The sequence below is a fragment of the Pelodiscus sinensis genome, chromosome 3 (assembly GCF_052426305.1).
Source record: "Pelodiscus sinensis isolate ZL-2025 chromosome 3, ASM5242630v1, whole genome shotgun sequence".
In the NCBI taxonomy this organism is placed as follows: Eukaryota; Metazoa; Chordata; order Testudines; family Trionychidae; genus Pelodiscus; species Pelodiscus sinensis.
Window position 1 is genome coordinate 136,743,020 of NC_143054.1, and position 23,126 is coordinate 136,766,145.

The 23,126-nt window shown below is 41.9% G+C and overlaps 1 protein-coding gene across 4 annotated transcripts in view; it reads left to right on the forward strand.

The window, feature by feature from the left end:
* PRKD3 (protein kinase D3) overlaps positions 1-22,744 on the forward strand; it is a 108,347-nt gene extending 85,603 nt beyond the window's left edge. For all 4 annotated transcript variants that reach the window (XM_075924927.2, XM_075924926.2, XM_089777380.1 and 1 more), the window contains 6 exons: positions 3,017-3,123; positions 3,773-3,934; positions 4,771-4,869; positions 14,290-14,557; positions 16,778-16,863; positions 18,718-22,744. In XM_075924927.2, the coding sequence (XP_075781042.2) occupies positions 3,017-3,123; positions 3,773-3,934; positions 4,771-4,869; positions 14,290-14,557; positions 16,778-16,863; positions 18,718-18,891 (896 nt within the window). In that variant the 3' untranslated portion in view covers positions 18,892-22,744. The remainder of the gene's footprint in view (positions 1-3,016; positions 3,124-3,772; positions 3,935-4,770; positions 4,870-14,289; positions 14,558-16,777; positions 16,864-18,717) is intronic.
* The last annotated feature ends 382 nt before the right edge of the window (positions 22,745-23,126 follow it).

A 23,126-nucleotide genomic window follows, 5' to 3' on the forward strand; every position in this document is an offset into this window, starting at 1 on the left:
GTGTAAGTTGAAAGCTTGTCTCTTCGCAAATGGAATGTGGGCCAATAAAAGGTATTACCTCATCCACTTTCTCTTGCTAATATGTTGGGACCAGTACTGTTTTGGCCTTTATTGCCAATAGTTCATAGGTTGGATCTGGTAACCATTATACCATAATATTCTTATTCATTTAAAATTTGCATCTGTTTCCTTCTAGTCAACATATAGTGAATAAAATACTTTGTTTCGTTTTGTGTTCTCATATTTTTTAGAAAACATCACTTAGAGCATCCTATTGGTTTATTTATGCATTTATTATTGAATTACAAATATTAATTAAATTATATTAAATTATGTTGTGATTAATTATACTTATTTAATTGTTTAATTATACTTGCTATAATTATATACAATTATGATAAATTTGGTATGGTTTTTTTGGCAAATCTAGGACAAAATTTTGAACTTGTAGGTAGTGAAAATGGAATATATTTGGGTGATCTCTTACTGGTGTAAAATTTTACAGCAATATCATATCAAAGGGCTGTGTTTTAAAGCAGCTTTGAACCCAGGATTTTATGTTAACTTCCACCTGTGTGTGAGCACAGCTCTTGTCTGTTCTCTAGCCAAATATTGTCTCCCGGTTTGATGTTCCTTAATCAAGTCCAGTATCCCAAGGAAATATGTCTAGTTCACTCTTTAATTTATTTCTGTGTCATTTAGGTATAATTTGATATTTAGTGGAACTAGTATCCCTCTCTCTCTCTGTGTGTATATATATTTAACTTTAGAGGAGGCTGTAATTTATATCATTTCAGAATAGCTTTATGTCATCCAAAGGTTTTATTTGGTATTGCTACTGAATGCCTCAAAACAGATCTCCTAAATCCCTTGGAAGGATTTCAATGTTTATGCCATTTTTTCTATCAGTCAAGAATATATTGCAAGGTTTTCATTGTATTAGTTTCTTCTAATTTGATTTAATTATTTTTAATAATTTAATAAAAAATATGAGAACACAAACTTCAATTATGAAGTCTGTTTGGCTACTATGTTGCCATTTGTAACGTCAGTTAGGCCTCCATTAAGTTTACTTCATTTTGTCCAGTGGAAATAAGCCTTTTTTACCCTTTATTCATCATGTAAATCTTTAAGGCAGGTACGTTGTTATGTTGATTGCTCCATGCAACAATCTTCAGGAGCAATTACTATACCTTGACACTAAGCCATGACCACCAGTACTGAATACAGAACTCCAGGTGAGGTCTAGCTAGATTGTTTATATAGCAGTAGTTTGACTTCCTTATAGTATTTGTTTAGCAGTGCACCGTAGCATTCTCTGTGCCTCTTACACTATGGTTGTGGACTTTTCTGTGTACTTTATACATTTTTTTAGTAGTATAAAATAGTTTTCAGCATTTGCACTGAGCAGACATCCCTTTTGTTTTTGTAACAGTCTCATTCTAGATTTAATATTAATGTGTGTGTTAGATTACCAAGGTCCTTCTGTGCCTGACCTCATTAACCTGCTCTCTTCATTGATGGCTTAATCCTAATATTACAGGAAACAATTGAGCATGTGTGGGAGTGTAGGGTGGGCAGCTGCATGATCAGCATTTGAGCCATCCTGTCTTTGTGGAACAGGACTTGGGAACCTTTTTTGGATCGGGGTCACTGACCCACATGAAAATCAGTCAGGGGCTTCACAAAAGTGAGAAACAAAACAAAAAAAGAGACACTTCACTGACAAAGCCCCCAACTGAAAGACACAGAGACATCCCCGCCTTCACCCTGTACACTACAGCCTAAGAGGTCTGGGCTGTAGTAGATTTTGTAGACATCCCCACACTCTGGGGTGTGGCCAAAATTAAGGAGTTAATTGTGTGGGAGGAGGCTGAGGAGGACCTGGGGAGAGAGGGATGCAGGAGCAGGCTGGGGGTCTGGGCAATGGAGGAGTGCTTACCTGGCATAGCACCCCAGGAGTGCACATGGCTCGGTGTCTCCCACCATTCGTAGGCACTGCCCTCTGCTGCTCCTATTGGCTACCATTACAGCCAATCAGAGTGGTGGGGGAAAAGCTTCCAGGCAGTGCTTTGTTGCGCTGCCGTTTAGACAGTCGGGGGAAAGGGAGAGGGAGTGATGTCACGCAGAGCCACTTCCTCTCCTGCCAGGCGGAGCTGGTGGGTCAGAGCCAGCCTCAAGTTGCCTGACTCTGGGGTTCCTCCCCTCGCAGCAGGGAGCCAGTGCTGGCACTCAAATCTTGCAGGCGAGTTGCAGGGGCAGGAAGCTGGGAGGTGGCTGCGGGGCTGGAGCACCAGTGCAGGCTTCCTAATGCTGGGCGGAAGCTGTGAGGCTCGGGGGCTGGATTCAGGCAAGCTATCCCCCGGGATGTAGGTTTCCCATCCCTATATAGAGTATAAAATAGCCTAATAACACACAACTGGACCAGCCTGTTTTCCCTAACCATAGTCATTTAGAGCTTTCTGATGGCAGAACATCTGCTGAGGGCTACCATACCCCTTTTCATGTAGACTATACCCTGTGGGCGACATGAGGTGCCAACCAATGAATTAGCAATTTTTAGCACATTCCTGCACATTATGGAAGTATCTTTTGGCTACTGGAACAACAGGAGAGAGAAATTCTTACACCTGCTCCCACTCCATCCTGAACATTAGCATGGAAGAAGCCAGGATTTTATGGACTTTTGTCGGAGTTAATGGTGCATAGGTCATTTGCGTTGGGAGTGTGTGTGAAATTTACATCATATATACACTATCAATTGCACAGATTGGACAGCAAAGCAACCGTCTCTTTAAATTAATGCTGTAGAAAAATCCTGCATTTCTGGACTGAGAGTACTTGGTGTCATACGTAAATTCATTTACCAGTTATAGTTTTCAACTCAGGTGTGTATTAACTTTTATGATTGTGCAGACTCCACCCATTTCCACAAAGTTTTCCCAAAATTTCCCGCTGTAACTTTGTTAATGAACAATTTTCTGCTGTTTGATCTGTGGCACTGCTTTTCTTTTAGGAAAGCATAGGAAGACTGGAAGGGATGTGGCTATTAAGGTCATTGATAAGATGAGGTTCCCCACAAAACAGGAAAGTCAGCTTCGTAATGAAGTTGCCATTCTGCAGGTACAAAATACATTTTAAATAGAATCTACTTTTGAGCTTTGCATCCCATCAAAGGAAAAGATTATTTCCGTGATTCTGTGGCATGTGCTTAAATGCTTTACTGAGTTGGATATAAGACAGAATCCTTGAAATCTGAGCCTCTCTGTTAGAAGGGGTTCTGAAAGACAAAGGGTCTGTGAGCAGCTGGTAGCAGAGTTGTCAGTTTATTGTTGGCACCCGTCTATCTACTGCCAGCACAGACCAAGGGAGAAGATGTATTTGGGCTTCCTGGTACCTCTCTGAAGCAGCAGGTGAAATTCATGTGACTTCTGTTTGTTCTGTTGATTGCATGAGTTGCCCATCAATCCTTATAAACATTTGCTCCTTTCCTTTATACACTTGTTTGGTTGTGTCATACACAAAATTAGACACATCAGATATAATTTCCTTTCCAAGACACAAGTAATCTTAATACTGAGAATTGGCACATGTCATTTGTTAAAACTTGCCACCTTGAAATACCTTTTGCCTCATACCCTTTGTTTCTAATTCCTAACTCTTCATTTATATATGCTTTCCGATTTTGTAGCTCAGTATAAATGTAATTTTCCTAATGTTAAATCAGTGTTATATCTCGTTTGTTTTTCATGTGAATGCTGTAACTCTCTAGAATTTGCACCACCCTGGGATTGTTAACCTGGAATGTATGTTTGAAACCCCAGAACGGGTATTCGTTGTGATGGAGAAGTTACATGGAGATATGCTGGAGATGATTCTTTCTAGTGAGAAAAGTCGGCTGCCAGAACGAATCACTAAGTTCATGGTTACCCAGGTTGGTATTCCATCTCCATTTGCTTCTGTGAGGACAAGGGGCCAGATTTTGGTTTCTTACATGGGTGCGAGTTAGGGATGTGAATGTTTAATCGATAATGGGTGAGGCTTACCGGTCATGATTAATCGGTGGAGGCTGGAGCAGCTCCCCACCTGCCATGGGCAGGAGGCTGCTCCAGTCCCATGGGAGGCCCGCTTATGGACAGGGGCTGCTCTGGCAGACTCAGGCACTCTGCAGGTAGGGGCTGCTCCAGATCTCTATCCAGAGAGGATTTGGGTGGCCTCGTAGGCAGGGGCTGCAGGCCGGGATGGACCCTCCTGCTTGTCCTTCCCTTTAATTGTTTAACTGGTTAAACAGTATGTTTAACTGATTAACCAATTAAACAGGATTTTATATCCATAGTCTGAGTAGAATTTGGCCCAAGGTATTACCTAGATTCAATAATTATGTAAAGAAGACAAAATTTTAATAGCAGGCTTTGTATGTAATGAAAGTTGAACTGACAAGAATTCAGATTCTTATCCTAAGTGAGAATTTTCACTTTTTACTTTAGAGATATAATTAGTTGTTTTAAAGGAGATGCCCCAAATTAAGCTTTCATAAAGGTGCATATATGATGTAAAATAATCAAAGATTGTCCTTCCCAAACAAAATTAACAATAATTATGATTTTTGATCAGCAAAGCAAAAATAGCACTTGCACAATATGCAAGCACAACAAAACAAAATTGTGGAAATCTGTACAGTTCTGGATTATTGTACAACTTCGTATGTTTGATCTTTGGTGCTTAGACACTTGCATTCCTTATTTTGAAAATACCTTTCCTTTTTTATAGATACTTGTTGCTTTGAGGAATTTACATTTCAAGAATATTGTGCACTGTGATTTAAAACCAGAAAATGTACTACTAGCATCAGCAGAACCATTCCCTCAGGTGAGTGAAATTTTAACAAATGTTTTTCTTCTAGTGATGTCGCTTCTAGTGTGGGTGCTCCACTGTTGGTGTTGGATTCATTCTGGTGATACTGATCAGAGTCTTTTTTCTAGCAGTATCCAGTTGGGCCACGCATGTGTTGGGGAGGGAGCGTACTGTTCGTGCCTTTGGAGTTCATACTCATGGCCTTACTCCCCTCAGTTCCTTTGTTGCCATCCTCTGCTGCAGACTGAGCCCGATCCCTCTCCTCCTCTTCAGTCATCTATAGACAAGAATAGAGCTAAAATTATTTCAAAAGTTGTTGTTTTTGTTTTTTATAGTCAGCAATAGTTAGTTTTAAATATATAAAGCTGGATATAGAGTTATATATTGAGTTTATCATTGTAAATAGTTAAGATGCAATTCCTGAGGTGGCACTCCGCCAGCTTTGCTGGCCACAAGCCTCGGCTCAGTCATTTAAAAAAAAAAAAGAAAAAAGAAAAAGGAAGAAAAGAACTCAACAGAATACCGGGCTCTCCTGGATTAAAAAATGTGAAGAATACCGTGACCTTATGCCTGCCTCCGATGGCCATGGGTCTTGCATACATTGCCTAGGAGAAGCACATGTTCCCCAGAAGTGTGTGCATTGCTGTAGTCTTATGGCCAGGGCTCGAAAAGATATAGAGCTCAGACTACACATGCTATTATTTGACAAAGTCCTCGAGCCTCAGTTAAACAAGGAGGGCACCAAACAGCAGGACAAAGCCACTGCTCAGAGGACCCCAAACACCCCTTCACCAAAGCCCTTGGCTTAAAAGAAGGGTTTCTCCAGCGCTCTCCCTACCACCTCGAGTTAGTATGGGAGACAGTCCAGGTACCTGTGGCACAGGATGTCCCTGCGCTGTGTCGGTAACAAAACCAAAATCACGATCAGACCCCAGCACCAAGGACCCCAACACTGAAGAGCTCAGTAGCCATGGAACTGGACAAGATTCTGGCACTACCGGCACGGACTAAGACTTTGGTGCCAATGAAGGCCAGATCTAAATCTGCCAAGTCCTTGTCTCGCATCCTGAGCCTGGAGTTGATGCCATCCTCACCGGCACCGCAGGAGCCTCCATCGAGCTGTCATTATCCTTCTGATCACTCTCAAGGCCACAATGTACCGGTGCGAGATCTGGAACTAAGACTAGATCTCCATACGACCACCTTGGGAGACATCAATCTCCCTTATCACCCTTTAGCTCTCCTCATCCCCCACAATCACCTGTACTTTCTCATTACAGTGATTATGATGAGGATTGTAGGAACGTATTCTCTTCTCAAGACTCCTCTCCAACCCGACTCTCTCACCACATGAAAGACGCTGATCACGATACTCTCACCATCTTCTGTGGTATTAGGAATGGTCCTTCCATGGTCATTACCCACATCGCTGGTCTCCATACCGTCACTGGATGCCACCACGGCACCGGTCAACTGCACCATCAACCCCATCCCAGAGGTCAATACCCCCCTTCCATTCTCATACTTCTCCTTCGCCAACGGAGTAGGATCCAGACATGGGCAAATAGCTGATCATCCTGATGCTGAGCAACTTCACATTTTACCAACTGATATATCCCATCCAGACAAAGCAGTTATTCCTGATGACTCATCATCAACTGATGATTTGAAGCAATTTCAGGACTTATTCAAAAGGGTCGCTACCAGCCAAGAAGTGGTATTAATAGAGGTGTGAGAGAAACAACATAAGCTTTTAAAGAACCTCCAACCTGGCACAAAATCTAAAATTGCTCTTCATAGATGAAGCAATTATGGAAGCAGTGGATGAGGTTTGGCAGACACCAGCCACAGCCCCGCTGACCAATAGGAGGGCTGATAGATAATACCTTAGACCCTCAAGGATATGGATTTTCTGTTTCTTCACCCTCAGCCAAACTCCCTAGTGGTAGATGTTGCACAGCATAGATCCAAGAACCCTCAATTTAAATCTGCCACTCATGATAAGGACCATAAACACTTAGACCTGTCTGTCAGGAAAATGTATTCCTCCTTGACCTTGCAGTTTCATATGACCAGTTACATGAAACGGTTAGCCAATTATGATTTTGATAATTATGCTACATTGATGGAACTAATGCAACATCTCTTGGATGATAAAAGGCCAATATTAAAATCTATAGTGTAGGAGGGTTACAATACATCCCACTCAGTGCTGCAAATGGCACTAGACTCCACTGATACCGCAGCAAGGGCTACTGCTACATTTATAGTAATGAGGCATTCATCATGGTTGCAAGCAGCAGGTGTCCCCAAACAGCTGCAAACCCAGGTTGAAGACCTACCATTTGATAAGGACAAACTCTTTGCAGCACATACGGATGAAATGCTTCATTTCAGCAAAGATTCTCAGATCATTTTGCAAACTTTAGGGATGTACACACCATAGGAGATGGTACACTCCCTATCAGAGACAGAGACTTTTCATTTGTCCAACAGCAAAAGCAAAGACTGTTCCACCAAAACCATTCCAGGTCAAGGAACCAGCGTGGTGGGCCCCTAACATCTGCTTGTCCAAACAACAGGCCTCCAGACAGCAGCTTTGAGACTTTGGTTGGTGGCCTGCATGACCTCTCCATTCCACCAGTACTTTCTGAATTAACCACATTCTATCACGGTTTACACCCTTACTATAATCAGTTGGCAGCAATTACCATGGAGTGCTGGGTCCTAGAGATCATCAAGTCCAGTTGTTCTGTACCCCTCATTTCAGTTCCACCAAACTCCCTTCTTCCTCCCCCATTGTCCCTCTTCAGCTTTCTTTATGGACAGCTACTTTGTCAAGCAGTACACCACCTCCTTCACATAGGAGCCATAGAGAAGGTGCCCAAGCAGAGGATTTTACTCAGATTACATCCTTACAGAAAAATGGATGGGTGGTTGGAGGTCCATCCTCGACCTTCATCATCTAAACAAATACCTCTGCAAACAGCAATTCAAGATGGTCACATGGGTGACAATCATCCCGGCACTGGATGAGGGAAACTGGTTTGCAGCCCTTGACCTCCAAGACGTTTATTTTCACATAACCGTACACCTGGCATGCAGACGCTTCCTTCACTTTATGGTCACTTCAGGCCATTTCCAATACAGAGTTCTTCCTTTTGGTCTTTCGTCTGCACCCAGAGCCTTTTCCAAGACCATGTCAGTAGTCGCAGCATACCTGAGCCACAAAAGTGTCATGATTTTTCCTTACCTGGACGATTGCCTCATTTGAGGCCCTTCCCAGCAAGCCACAAGGGATATACTTCTTTTCACAAAAGGGGTTTTCGAATCCCTTGGCCTTGTTATCAATGAATAGAAATCTACCGTATGCCCCATTGAATCCATAGAATTGATAGGAGTGTGTCTTGATTTTACAACTGCACGAGCATACCTGCCGAATCAGCAGTTCAACGCCATAAAAAGTCTGATCTTGATCATGATGTTAAGTACTGGTCTCAATACTAACTTTCCCTCGTGTCATGGGCCACATTGCCACTACCACATATGTGGTCCCCCATATATGCTTGCACTTCTGCTGTCTTTAGCACTGGCTTGCCTCGATGTACACATTGGCCGAACACCATGAACATGGACAAGTACCGATTCCTCAGAAGATCCTATTGTCATTACACTGGTGGACAGATCCACAGAACCTTCTTGCCGGTGTCCCATTCCATCTGGTGTAGTCCATCCATCCATATTACCACAGGTGCTTTGCTCCTTGGTGGGGATGCTCATTGCAACCATTACCATGTTCAGGGCAAATGGTACACCCACAAGTCCGTGCTCCATCTCCTGGAGCTCCGTGAGGTCTGCAATGCCTGCAGACATTGTCTCCATCATATCCAGAGTTCCACGATATGCATCCTCACTGACAACGTATCCACCATGTTTTACATCAACTGGCAAGGAGATGCCTGATCTTGATCCCTTTGTGCAGAAGCGATGTGTCTGTGGAACTGGTGTGTACATAACATTAACATCACCACATCATACCTACCTGGAGTCAAGAATACTATTGCAGGTGCCCTCAGTTGCCAGTTTGCAGTGAACCACAAGTGGGAAATTGAAACCAGAGACCTACACAACAGCTTCTACCAATGGGGTTGGCTGTCCATAGACCTCTTTGCATATTGTGGAAACATCAAGTGACCACAGTACTGTTCCAGAGCGGGCATAGGACCCAGATGTCTCAGAGATGTCTTCCTTATCTCATAGAATACTCACCTCCTTTCCACCTTTCCTCCCATCCTGCTAATCCCCAAAGTCCAGCACAAGATACAGTTGGCCAATGCCTTAGTCATCTTCATAGCCCCAGTGTGGGCCAGGCAGACCTGGTTTCCCTATCTCTATCAGATGTCTCTCCGACCTCCTTCCCCACTTCTGAAACTTCTAGATCTCTTATCACAAAACGGGCACTCTTCTCCACTCGCAATTGCAAACACTACATTTGTCAGCATGATTTCTCTCTGGTTCTCAAAGGCAGAGCAGAGATGTTCGCAACAAGTAAAAAAGTCTTACTTCACAATAGACGTCACACTCCTCCTATATAAGTGGAACTGCTTTACAGCCTAGTGTGTGAGTAACAGGACTCAGCCCATTCGCTGCACCTCTTAACAAAGTCCTTGACTACATTATGTTCCTGAAACAACATGGTCTGTCAGTTTTATGATGCACGGTGCACCTAGCTGCACTCTCAGTGATTGCCGGTTTCTCGGTTTTGGTCACCCTATTTCTAAGGGTATATCTAAACTACAGAATTTTGTTGGAAAAATGGCCATTTTTCCGACAAAACTTGAGGAACGTCCACACTGTAATTGCATTCTTCCGCAAGAAAATTGAAAGAACAGAGGTGTTTTTCCAGCATTGGTAATCCTCTTTCTCTAAAAAAAAAAAAAAAAAGCCTTTTTGCGAAAGAGCTTTTTCGGAAAAAGGCGTGTGTGGATGGGGAAGAGGGAGTTCTTTCGGAAGAAGAGGAAAGAGGAAAAAGTACAGGTACCCTGGTGGCCGTTCCATCCATAGCAATCACAGCTTACATGCAAGAGAGCATCCATTCAGTCTGGACTCTCTCTTTCGATAAAGCAGATCACTTTTTTGATGTGTTTTGCATTTTGGACGCTCTCTTTCGGAATAGATTTCCCGAAAGAAGCCTGTAGTCTAGACGTAGCCTATGAGTGTTCTCGAAGGCCTACACAGTCTTAATCTGCTGCGATTTGGAATTAAAGCACTTTCCAGACTGCCGTTTGAGCCGATGGCCAAATGTACACTCCACCTATTAACAGTAAAGATGGTGTTTTTACTGGCCATCACATCAGCAAGGTGAGTTAATGAGCTTGCTGGTCTCAAAGCATCACCATTATACACCATTTTTTACAAAGACAAAGTCATCCTCTGACCCCACCCTCCCTTCCTGTCGAAAGTCTGTTTGGATTTCCATATCAATGAACCCATTGTTCTCCTTACCTTCTGTCCAAAGCCTCATGCTTCCTGAGACGGGCCATTTTGACATACACTAGATATCAAAAGGGCACTATTGTTCTACAAAGATGGTACCTGCCCATTCTGCAAATCACAGACTATTTGTCTCACTAGCAAAGTGTGCCAGCGGAAGGCTACTCTTCTCACAACGCATCTCAAAATTGATGATATCCTGCATCATTCAGTGTTATTCACCTAAGGTAGATCTCTCCTTACGCCCCCCCCAAGGTGCATTCCACTTGAGCGATGGCAGCATCAACAGCCTTCCTCAAGGGAATACCACTCGAAGATATCTGCTGGGCTGCTGCCTGGTTTTCCAACCTGATGTTCATGAGGCACTACGCAATTTCCACACAAGCAGATACAAGCTCTTCCCTAGCTGACACAGTCCTTTCATCTATGCACAAGACATAGCCGAACCCCATCTGCTGTCTTGGGATACTGTTATGTAGTCAACCACAGTGGAGCACCCATAGAGGGACATCACTCAAAAAAGAAAAGGAAATTACTCTGTGCAGCAGTGATGGCTCTTTGAGATGTGTGTCCCTGTGGGTGCTCCATGACCCACTCTCCTCCCCTCTTTTTGGGCTTGACCACACTAGAGGGAGTACACGAAGAAACTGAGGGTAGTCGGGCTGCACCCCTGGGGGGACACAGCTCAAAAAACCTTTGTTACTGCACAGGGTGAGTAACTTTATTCTGTATCCTACCTCACAGTTCCGCTAAAGAAGAAATGTAGAATTTAAAACTTAAAAATGCTAGAATTGTGACCTGCCTGTTTTATCTTTTTACATTTTTTTGATTCTTAAAACACTGAGGATGAACTTTTTCATCTTATTTTACCCGCTCTAACTTAAATAGATGAAAAGCTTCAGAGGGGTAGCCGAGTTAGTCTGTAACAGGAAAAACTTAAAAAACAACCAATAGTCTAGTAGCACCTTAATGACTAACAAAACATATAGAAAATGACTAACAAAACATCATGAGCTTTCACGGGCACAACCCACTTCTCAGGTGACTGGAGCATTAGAAGTCCAGATACAAGAATAAATAAAGTAAGATGAGGTGGTGGCAAGAGGAGGAAAAAAAGGAGACCGTAGATTGTTCAAGTAGTTACAAGAGGCTGATAAGAACAATTAGCACCTCCATTGTTTGGTTGGTTGATGAAGTCATTAGGATGTGGAAGGTAGCGTGCAAGCTAGCAGATGTCTCTGTTCATTGCATTTGTATAAGAATTAAACTTGTAAATGAAGTTAAGTTCCAACCCTTCTCTGTGTATGTGGCTTGTGGAATTGGCCTGAAACAACATGGTGACTTGGAGATCCATTAATGAGTGTCCAGGCAGGTTAAAGTGTTCTCCAACAGGTTTCTGTGTATTGCCTTTACAGATATCTGATTTGTGTCCATTAATTCTTTCCCGTAGAGATTGTCCAGTTTGGCTAATATACATGGCAGTAGGGCATTGCTGGCATTTAATGGCATAGATCACATTAGTGGATGTGCAGTTAAATGAGCCCCTGATGTAGTGGCTGATGTTGGATCCAGTGATGAAATTGCTTGTGTAGATGTGTGGGCAGAGTTGGCACTGGGCCTGATTGTGTGATTATGATGGAGGTGTGTTACATGGTTCCTGGAAAGAATTTGTTTGAGGTTAGGGGGTTGTCTGTAGGTGAGGATTGGCCTTTCTCCGAAGGCCTCTGAGAGTGAGGCCTGTCGTTTTCCTGGATAGGTTGTAGATTGTTGATAATGCGTTGGAGGGGTTTAAATTATCGGCTGTAGGTGATGACAAGTGGAATTTTGTTGTTTTCTCTTTTGGGCCTGTCTTGAAGTAGTTCATGTCTGGGTACTTTTTTGGTTCTGTTGATCTGTTTTTTCACTTCTCCAGGTGGGTATTTCAGTTTTATGAATGCTCTGTATAGATCCCATAGGTGTTTGTCTCTGTCTGTGGGATCAGAGCAAATCTGGTTGTATCTTAGGGCATGGCTGTATAAAATAGATTGAGAAATGTGTCTGGGATGGAAGCTAGAGGCATGAAGGTAAGAAAGCTAGCGGTTGGTAGGTTGGTAGGTTTCTGGTATAGAGTGGTGGAAATTTGTCCATCATTTAATTGCACTGTAATGTCAAGGAAGTGGCTCACTTGTGTGGATTGATCCAGGCTGAGGTTGATGGTGGGGTGGAAGTTGTTGAAATCCCTATGAAATTCTTCAAGGGTCTCTTTTCCATGGATACATATGATGAAGATGTTATCTATGTAGCGTAAGTAGAGATGGGTGGTAGGGGTTGAGAGCTGAGGAAACATTCAAGGTCAGCCATAAAGATGTTGGCATATTGTGGTGCCATGCGAGTGCCCATGGCCGTGCCGCTGACTTGGAGATACAAATTGTCTCCGACTCAGAAGTAGTTGTGGGTGAGGACAAAGTCACAGAGCTCTGTAACCAGGAGTGCAGTGGTGTCATGTGGGTTGGTGTTCCTGACAGCCTGTAATCTGTCTTAATGTGGAATGTTGGGGTATGTCTAGACTACATGCCAAGTGGTGGGTGGCCCACCCCAGAATTAGTGGGGCGGCTGCCAGAGTTGGAGATTGGGCCGTGGTACTAAAAATAGCAGTGCGGCCCTGACTCCAGTCCCGGCACATGGAGACTCGCCTCTGGGGGGGCAGGCTGCTGGTGGTGTCTGCCGCTTCCTGCTCTCTGATGTGCAGGGCATGTCCTGGTGGCTGTGGCCTGTCTTCAGAGGTTTAACTCGGGTGCGAGGAGAGCGCTGTACCTTCCCCGCACCCAGAGTTCTCAGCATTTGCAGTCCCTGCATAGCAACAGCGGCTCTCGGTGGCCAATATGAGCTCCTCAGTGCAGACCTCTTCTCCAGGGGTCTCCAGTGTGCAGGGTGCTCAGCACTCTGCCCCAAGTGGGACTGGCCACTCTGCACTGGCAGCCGGGGCCGTTCCCTGCCTGTGCTCGGGGAGAGGGACACTTTGCCAGCGGGATTTCCTTTCCTTACTTCAGGCTCGGGTGTACTTTGTTATTTATGTCTTGTTGAGGGGCTCACTGAATGCCGGCTGCCAGCCCTAGGATATCTGCGGGAGTAATGTTAAGCCAGGTTGGAAAATTGATCTTGTTCCTGCCTCTGTACATTTTAGTAATGAAATTGCTGGATAGGAAATTCCCCCATGAATGCTTATTTATAATACACAGAATAAAACAATATGATAACAGCATTGGCTCTGGCACAAGGGGGTTGAGCGGTGCCGGTGTCAGGAAGGGGGGAGTGAAGGGGCTTGTGCTGAGGGGAGAGGAAGGGTCAGGGCAGGAGAAGAAAGGGGAAGGCACCAAGGGGCAGGGTGGAAGAGAAACAAATGCCAGGGGCCCAAGAGGAGACAATAACAGTTGTTTTTTAGGTAAACTCTGAAATGCACCTCTAGATGGAACTGCTTGTGATTCACCTGAAGTGAAATGAACATGTGCAATCACTCAAAAATGATAAAATGCTTACAAAACTGTTGTATAACTGTTCTTTGAGATGTAAGTGTCCACTCCATGCCCTCCCCTCCTTCTTCCCCTCTATAACAGAGTCTCTCCTGTGAGGAGGAACTGAAGGTGGGTGAAGGAATTGGGGTGGTTCCATCCTTTTTGCCATCAGGAAGCAGCCAAGGGTGCATGTGCTGCCTCGACCTGTACCATTATGGTTTTTCTCAAGTTAGATAAGTTTCCAGAGTCAAGTATGTAAAGGAGACACACTGCTGAAGGAATAGGACCAAATGAAGAGTAGCAATGTAATGTTTTGCTTCCCTTTATCCAGGCAAGCATTAATTAAATGATGTGAAATACAATGCCAGATATCATACTTTTGTTTGGACAGTTGCTCATCTGAGAAATATACCGGATATTTGTCATTTAACAGTATTGTATTTATTTACAGGTGAAGCTGTGTGACTTTGGTTTCGCACGCATCATAGGTGAAAAGTCTTTCAGGCGCTCTGTTGTTGGAACCCCAGCTTACCTTGCTCCTGAAGTGCTCAGGAGTAAAGGTTACAATCGCTCTCTGGATATGTGGTCAGTGGGAGTTATTGTCTATGTGAGCCTTAGTGGTACATTCCCATTTAATGAGGATGAAGATATAAATGACCAAATTCAAAATGCAGCATTTATGTATCCACCAAACCCCTGGAAGGAAATTTCTAATGAAGGTAAAGAAGTTCAAGACAGGTTTTGTTTTTTAGATCTTGTTTTTTTATAGCATTTTATATACATTAACTCTTTGGAATTTACATATTTTTGAATTGCTTATGAATTTATGATTCACACAGGAATGTGAAAATTGACAAGCTGATGACTCTTTGGTAGAGGTAACATAATAGGTATGAGCCAGCATGAATTTATGAAAGATGAAACACTGTCAAATAGAAGTACATTTAACATTGGGCTAGAGTAAAGGGAGAACCAATAGATGTGTCTATGATAGAACTCTACACATGGCTTATTGTGTAAACTCACCAAACATGGATTTAGGTAGCTTTTCTGCTGGGTGTGGAAAATAGTGGGATAGAGTTAAGAATGTGTACTCTTTGTGAAAGCTAATGACAAGTTAAATCTGGCATGGCTGTATGTTGGGAATCATGGTTTGAAATGTAGGCATGCATATAATTGGAATTCTGGATCCAAACATTCTGATCAGTGCAATAATGAAATGGGCTGAGTGAAAATATGCATCTCTGGATCCAAATGTTAGCAGACATCGGGGGTGTTCAGACTTTTGATGAGATAGCAGTTCTTAAGTACTGTACCAGTCATTTTGAAAACTTTACCCTTATTAGTATAGGACCAAATTTGGCAATTTCCATTGACTTCAGTTGGGCTAAAATTTTATCCTAACACTAGCAGACTTACCCGGTGTTGCCTGGGTCCTTCAGGGCAGGTGGTTGATGGTGTGGGTGTGTATGTGTGCAGAAGTCAGAGCAGGGCCTTGAGGATGGGAGGGTGCAAGAGTGAGGGTTGGGGGAGGGCGGGAGAGGAGGAATTCGGGGCAGGGGAGTCCTGTCTGCATGGATCCTGTCTCCCCTCCAAGCCCCCCACCTGGCCGCCAGGGGCCATTTTCTTTTCCCCCAGCCCTGCCCTTCCTCCCCCCCCCCCAGCTGCCAGGGGCCATTTTCTCTACCCCCAGCCTCCCTGGCTGCTAGGGGGCCTTTTTTCTCCTGCTGTCTCCCATCCCCAGCACTGAGGCCAAGAGCCAGGAGCAGGGGAATGGTTTGGGGGGCAGAGGAGTTACTTACCTGGTGTGCTGGCTGGCAAGATGATGGAGCCCCAGACCTGCTGGCCACTCCCTTGGTAGTACAGCTCCTCCCATTGTACAGTATGCAGGCTAGTTCTCCCCTGTGGTCTTTCTGCCTCCAGTGGCCACCCTCCTAATGCGTCCCTCTGAACAGCAGCCCTTCCCTTTGAATGTTATGGAAAACAGTTTCTTTTCCAGTGCTTCTGGTTGTCCTGGCACAACCAAACCCTGACCTTACTTTAAGTTAGGAGAAGAGGAAACTGAATACCGAATTTGGTGGCCCTAGCTCTTCCTGTTTAGGAAGAGTTCTTGAACAGACTCACAGACACTCTAAAATATCAATATTGATATCGATCGGTTAGTACATTATTTTTAACGGTAAACTTGAAATCAATAAGCTCAATTTGGAATAAATCGTTAAAAGTTTTGAGTAGGTTTTTTTTAAAGAAACAAAACAAAACAAAACACTGAGGGGTGATATGATAGAGGTGTATAAAATCATGAGTGGTGTGGAGAGGGTGAATAAAGAAAAGTTATTCATTAGTTCCCATAATACAAGGACTAGAGGACACCAAATGAAATTAATGGGCAGCAGGTTTAAAACTAATAAGTGAACGTTCTTCTTCACACAGCACATAGTCAGCCTGTGGAACTCCTTGACAGAGGAGGCTGTGAAGGCTAGGAACTATAAGAGAGTTTAAAGAGAAACTAGATAAATTTATGGAGGTTAGGTCCATAAAAGGCTATTAGTCAGGGTGTAGGAATGGTGTCCCTGACCTCTGTTTGTCAGAGACTGGAGATGGATGGCACGAGACAGTTCGCTTGATCGTTGTCTTCAGTCCACTCCCTCCGGGGCACCTGGTGCTGGCCACTGTAGGCAGACAGGCTACTGAGCTAGATGGACCTTTGGTCTGACCCAGTACGGCCGTTCTTATGTTCTTACTACATTTCTAGTTTTCTCCTAAGTTGAAACTTATTGTTAAAACCATTGTCTTAGCTAAGCTTCACATAATGTACATTGTGTATATATTATATGTAATAGTAGTATTAAATTTCTGTGTCGTAAACTCCATTAGAGATGGCAGATTTGTATTTATGCTTTAGAATTTTTGATAATTTTTCTGTGGCTTCCCCCCAGCCATTGATTTAATAAACAATTTGCTTCAAGTGAAGATGAGAAAACGTTACAGTGTTGACAAATCTCTTAGTCACCCGTGGCTACAGGTAAGAGCAGTTGCCCACCTTGTTTTCTATAAAAGCTATATATGACTGTGTCCTTTAAGTGAATCACAATTTGAATTAGGTAGCTCAAAGGCTTTGTAAAAATGGTTTTTACTGCAATGTGAAAATATCTCATAGTGGATATCCATAAAGATAGCAACTAGGAGTCATCCAAGCCTCATTGACTGTTCTTACCTGCTGCATCCTTCTACTCTCCTCTTCCCACCGCTGGGATTCTGCCCATCTCCTTGGCTGTGTCTAGACTGGCATGATTTTCCGGAAATGCTTTTAATGGAAAAGAGCGTCTAGGTTGGCAGACGCTTTTCTGCAAAAGCACTTTTTGCGGAAAAGCGTCCGTGCCAAGCTAGACGCGCTTTTCCACAAAAAAGCCCCGATCGCCATTTTCGCGATCGGGGCTTTTTTTGCAGAAAACAAATCTGAGCTGTTTACACTGGCCCTTTTGCGCAAAAGGACTTTTGCCTGAACGGGAGCAGCATATTATTTCCGCAAGAAGCACTGATTTCTTACAGTAGGAAGTCAGTGCTTTGGCGGAAATTCAAGCGGCCAGTGTAGACAGCTGGCAAGTTTTTCCGGAAAAGCGGCTGATTTTCCGGAAAAAACGGTCAGTCTAGACACAGCCCTTATGTATTCCTTCTCCCTGCCCTTCAAAATCTTGTCTTGCCCTCTTGTTCTTGGGATGTTATTAATGTTTCTGTTTTTCTGCTTTTACTCTGTATTCTCTATCTGGCAGTTGTGTGGTGAGATCATTCCCTTAATATTGCCATTTATTAACACTCAACTCCACCTGAAATACATGAAAGAGTAAGAAGCTATTTCTCAAGTAAAGAATGAAAGCAGAATTTATACTGTGACTCATTTTAGAAGAGGCAGGTGAAGTGTGTTTGTAAAAGAAAAGTGTTGGTTCAGTTTTCACTCTGGTCCCTTGTAGTTCTCAGATCAGAAACTAAATAATCTTATAATTTTGCAGACAGACAAAAGAACACTGAGGGGAAAACCCAATCAATTATTTGAGGGGAATTAGTATTTCAGCTGAAAAGACATCATTTTTACATATTTCAAGTCAGACTTTTTCAGATATCATTACTTTTTCATAAATTGTACAAGGAGACCTCAGACTTATGATACAATTTGTTCCTCAGAATTGCATTGTAAGTTGAAACGTTAAGACAATACTGCTTTTCTCGTAGGAATCAATGCTATAAAGGGGGATTTGTTCCTGAAACTAGGCTTGATATGCTACTTTCACCACAGTAACACAAATCGTTGTACTAAATGAATTATAGATGACTAATACAAAAACATCAGTCTATTTATTTGGTAAACAGCATTCAAATAAATATATAAAATCACATATGCTTTGACTTTCCAAAACAGAGCTGAAAAGGGGTTCCTTGCAGTCACTCGTCTGTCTTCCATGGCCAGGGTAGTTTGTTGTTGGGTAGCCTTTTGCTTGTTTTTTGATTGGCTGAGCCAAGGGCTGGAAGCCAATCAGGAAGTTTGAAGAGTGAAATCAGTAATTAATAGACTCAGCACATTATGTGTGCCATTCTCCCTATCTGCTTTTGGTGTAGGGGCGAAATGGGCAGTCAGCTGAAAAGCGTTGTAACTGGCATCTGATAGTCATAAATCTGAGGACTTTCTGTAGTACTTTACTGAAAGCAGAGGGATTCAACTTATTTCAATTCAAGTCACTTCATATGAACCTAATCCTGTTTGACTAGCACTATATTTGTTGACTGTAATCACCTAGTCACATTGATCAAGCTAACTTGATTTCTACAGCTATTGTGTTACCATTGGGTTTCATAAACTATTCACCTTATTTTTTTTTAAAAGGATTATCAGACTTGGCTTGACCTTAGAGAGTTTGAAACTCGTATTGGAGAGCGCTACATTACCCATGAGAGTGATGATGCTCGCTGGGAAGAACATGCTTATGAACACAACCTTGTGTACCCCAAACATTTCATTATGGCCCCCAATCCAGATGATATGGAAGAAGACCCTTAATGTTCACCATGCTAACTTCATTACAGAAAGGTGTTTGATAGAAGCTGATGTTGATACTTTTCTGGACAGATGTTGCTCTTTGAATGTTGATTCAGTCTACAGACCCATGAAGGATCCTGCACTGGCAGACGGATGGGCAAAATGACCTGACCTAAATTTTTCATCTCTGATTTTTTTTTTAACTATGAAATGTGATCTGGCAATGGGATAAGCAACCTTGGTAACATTTCACTAGCTGTATGGTTACAGATGATGTAACTGAGGTGTAATGCAAACAGACTCAATGCATGGTGTGAGTTTTCTGTTTTTTGTAGCCTACGCAATAATGAAACTATTTTTGTTATGGTTTCCTAGTCCCTTATTTACTAAGTCATAGAGTACTGTTTTCTGGTATTTAGATAAATTTCCACTTTCCTAGTTTGTACATTGTGGAAGGAGGCTGTAAAAGAAATTAAAACTGTATATCTTGACCAAATGACAACAAAAAATGCTGGATTAGGGCTAATTTAAAAGACTGAACATTATTTGACAGGTATGCTAAAACAATGAAAGTAAAAGAACATGCTAATTTGCTGCTGTTTAAGCAGTTGAATGCTGACTTTCTTCGCCCTGGTAGAATTTGAAGGATCTTTCTCCTGATGTCTGAAGATAAGATAGTAACACCAGATTTCATATTCCTGACAATCAAAAAGCTGTGGTAGCCGTCAACATTGTCTGTTACAATAGAGCAATAAACCACAACCGGGTGTGCATTAATATGCAAGATTGACCTGTGCATTGGGTGTGTACCAAAGGCATTTTGCTTTAAAACCACCGAAGTAGTGCACAAATAGCATAAAAATCGTTATGTTGCATAGCCTTCCACTGTAGAAAAATAGTTGATAGGATAAGCAAAATAGTAAAAAAAACAAAACAACTTTCCTCTCATGTTTTGAATAACTTCAAAAAAATATTATGTTCTATTTAAGTTCCCTGACGCAGCCTGCCTGAAGTAATGTGTGGTCTGATAGCAACTCTCAATCCGTTTTCTATTGAACAAACTAAATTAGGAATCCTGCTGGGAAAAAAAAATCACAATTGAACATGAGTTAAAGGGATTGTAAGGACATGAATTGTTGCTAGGAGGGCAGTTGGGTTCATGAATTAATAGAAGGAAGAAGCATTACCTAATTCAGTCTACCACTTTGTGCCTTCCAATCTTTAACCTGCAATTCCACACCCTTCCCTTTTTTCTTTCCCATTTCTTAAATTGTATAGATTATGAATCTGAATTAGGAATCCTAAACCAACTCTGAATTTAACTTATCAGAAACTTCTATATAAACATACCTAGCCACATCTTGAGAGCTGTGGCCAAATGTAGAGAGCAGAAATGTGCTTCTGACATGATGGTACAGGAAGATAGTTTGGCAGCTAAAGTCTGCTATATTTCAAGAAAAAAGTCTCTCATGCACTAGATTTAAGTGAGGTCCCAATTTTACTTAAAGTTGTGAGTATCTGATAAAATTTCAGCCATGCATTATTGGGAGTTGATGAAAGGCTGCGCTATCCCAGATAGCTCTAACTAGCTAATAAGAACTTGGCTTTGAATAAATATCCTTTTCTAACAAATTTTTAAATGTAAATTCTACAGGTTTCATCTGTAAAAGTAATTGAAACCTGTTTGGGGTCTCCTTTCTCTTTTAGATGAGGTAAATATTTTTATATACTAACAAATTTTTCATTACAATTATCAAAATTGGGGTATGTGAATAAACTTCTCTGAACTGATGCATTTTTTCATGATTTTCCATGGTTGCTTCAGAGTTGTCAGCTGCTCTTAAGTTACATCTACACAGTGGTGCTATTTCAGGATAATGTACATTATCCCGATATAGTCTTCTGCACGTATTAACAGCCCAGTATTTCAAAATACATTCGAAGTAATGGGCTTGTTATTTCGATGTCCCATAAACCTTGTTGCATGAGTATTAAGGGACTCGTTGGAATAGTGCTGTATTTCAAAATTAGTGCTGTTTAGACAACAGCCTATTTCAAAATTTGGCATCTCGAAATAAGTTACACAATTTGCATAGCTCAAATTGTGTAGCTTATTTCAAGCTATGCTTTGTATAGATCTACCCTCAGATACATAAGTAAACCGGCAGTGAAATTGGTGGAAACTGCCAAAGTATATCAGAGGGAAGAACTGGGGTCATAACTGACTCTTTGACTGCTTTCCTTCCTTTAGCTGTTGCATTTTGTAGGTAGCAAGGCTGTTAGCAGCTAAAAATTTAGGGCCAGATTCTGTACTGTATCTTCACCAGTGGGAAATGCAGATGTGCCAGCTTTGTACAGCTGGAATACTGGCCTACTGCTGGGGCTACTGTTTGGCAGATTCCCTCCAGCCACCAATGTCAAAGCACTCTGGCCATTCCACCCTGATGCACTCTTGCCTTGCCATGTCCTTATTCTGAGATTTGTGCAGGGGTTGCCATAGCTCTGCCTGTACTACTCTTACATGTGAGGAATTCTCCAGGGGATTGTTCTGTCCTTTTCATGGTGCTGAAAGTATGTAACAGAATTGTAGTAGTGATTTTAATCTGTCCCCTTAACCTTGCAGCCTCATTGAGGGGAGACTTGAGGAATGGTCTCCCTGCAGAGAGTATTGAAACTGAATTTGCATACAAGCTGTTGTAGTTTTAATTTTTGAAGTAGCCAGATCACATCGAAAATCACTGGATTAGCATTGGCCTAATTTCCTGTAAAGTTTCTCATAGCTGGGTTTGGAGAGGGAAGTGACACTTTCTCGTCTAACTGCCACCATTTCTATAGCACTTTTCAAATTTGGGCACCATGTCTCAATGTCTGGTGGGGCTTTTCAACTTTGATATTATATTGCTGAATTGAGGCATTTCAGGACTTCCAATTACATTTAAAGTAATATTTTTAAAGCAGGGCTGGAAAGCACAATAGCAGGGTGCGAGGCGAGGTGGTGCCCATGGAGAAGGTGGAGGCCTAACAGCCCTGCCTCTACCCTTTGTTTCTATTTTAAAACACAAAATGAAACCTATTCAGTATTCTCAGTTTTGGTTTAACAACAAAATGAGAATTGAAATGGGCTTTTGGACCACAAATTTAAAGCCATTTGGACTCCTGGAGTTGAAAGCCAATAACTGAAGTTGAGGATCCCTCTATCTCCTCCTACACTGGAAATAAACTTACTCAGATTAGTAGTTAAAGTGTGCTCCCAAGTTGTTGCCTTTTCCCCTAATCATTATGCAGTGAACTCTTCTGGCAGGTTGATGTTTAAAATCCTCACCCATGATTTAAAAACTGATGAATTTTAGAATTAAGTAGTCATATTCTAAAAGCAATAAGTTGTGTGCATTCCTGGATCACTGATAGACTATGAAGATAGTACTTCAAGCCTCAGAACACGTAGGTTGTGGGCCAGTGCTGTAGTAATACACACCCTGTTGTGGCTTGATGCTTAAGATGAAAAATAACTGGAACATTTGTATTACTTTGATAGTTATCGCACACATTTTACAAGCCATACAATAAATGGCACAGCTTGCACTCTTTTTTAATGAAAGCCTAAAACATTTTTTGTTAAATTTTAAGCTTTGTCATTCACTAAGAACTCAGAATTATGAGTTGCTCCAGATGAATTTGTACCCACTGCTACATGATCATTAACCTGTTTTGAATTAAGTTGCATTCATGCAAGAAATAGTACTATGTTGATACTAGAAAAAAAGTAAAATTTGTAGCCTCTAAAGGACACTCAAGTACTTTTTTATATTTTTATACGATCCATTGATTGTAAATAAAGCCTCTAAGCTTGAAAATAAAATTTATTTCCCTATCAGATTTGTCTTTCTCCATTGACATGAATTCCCTTCTTTCTCATTTTAAAATATGTTTGAAAACCATTTGTCTGTATATTTACTTGATTATATGCAAGGATAACTTAAGTACAGATGTGGGAATAATCTTTCATTCAGTTGCTGCTGCTGTACTTATTTTTGCTCAGATCTTTCAAAACAGTTGACTCCTTAAAAATGGATTAAGAGAATCACTGCTAAGGAGTGCTGGGTTTTACACAAATATACATATTTATTATTCACAGTACTTTCACCAAATGTCTTATTACATCAAACTATTTTAAAGTAGGTCAGGTATGAGATGTTATATTCTGGCCAGTACCTCTTAATAGCCAAAGTTAGTGTAGAATTTTACTTTCACCTTCT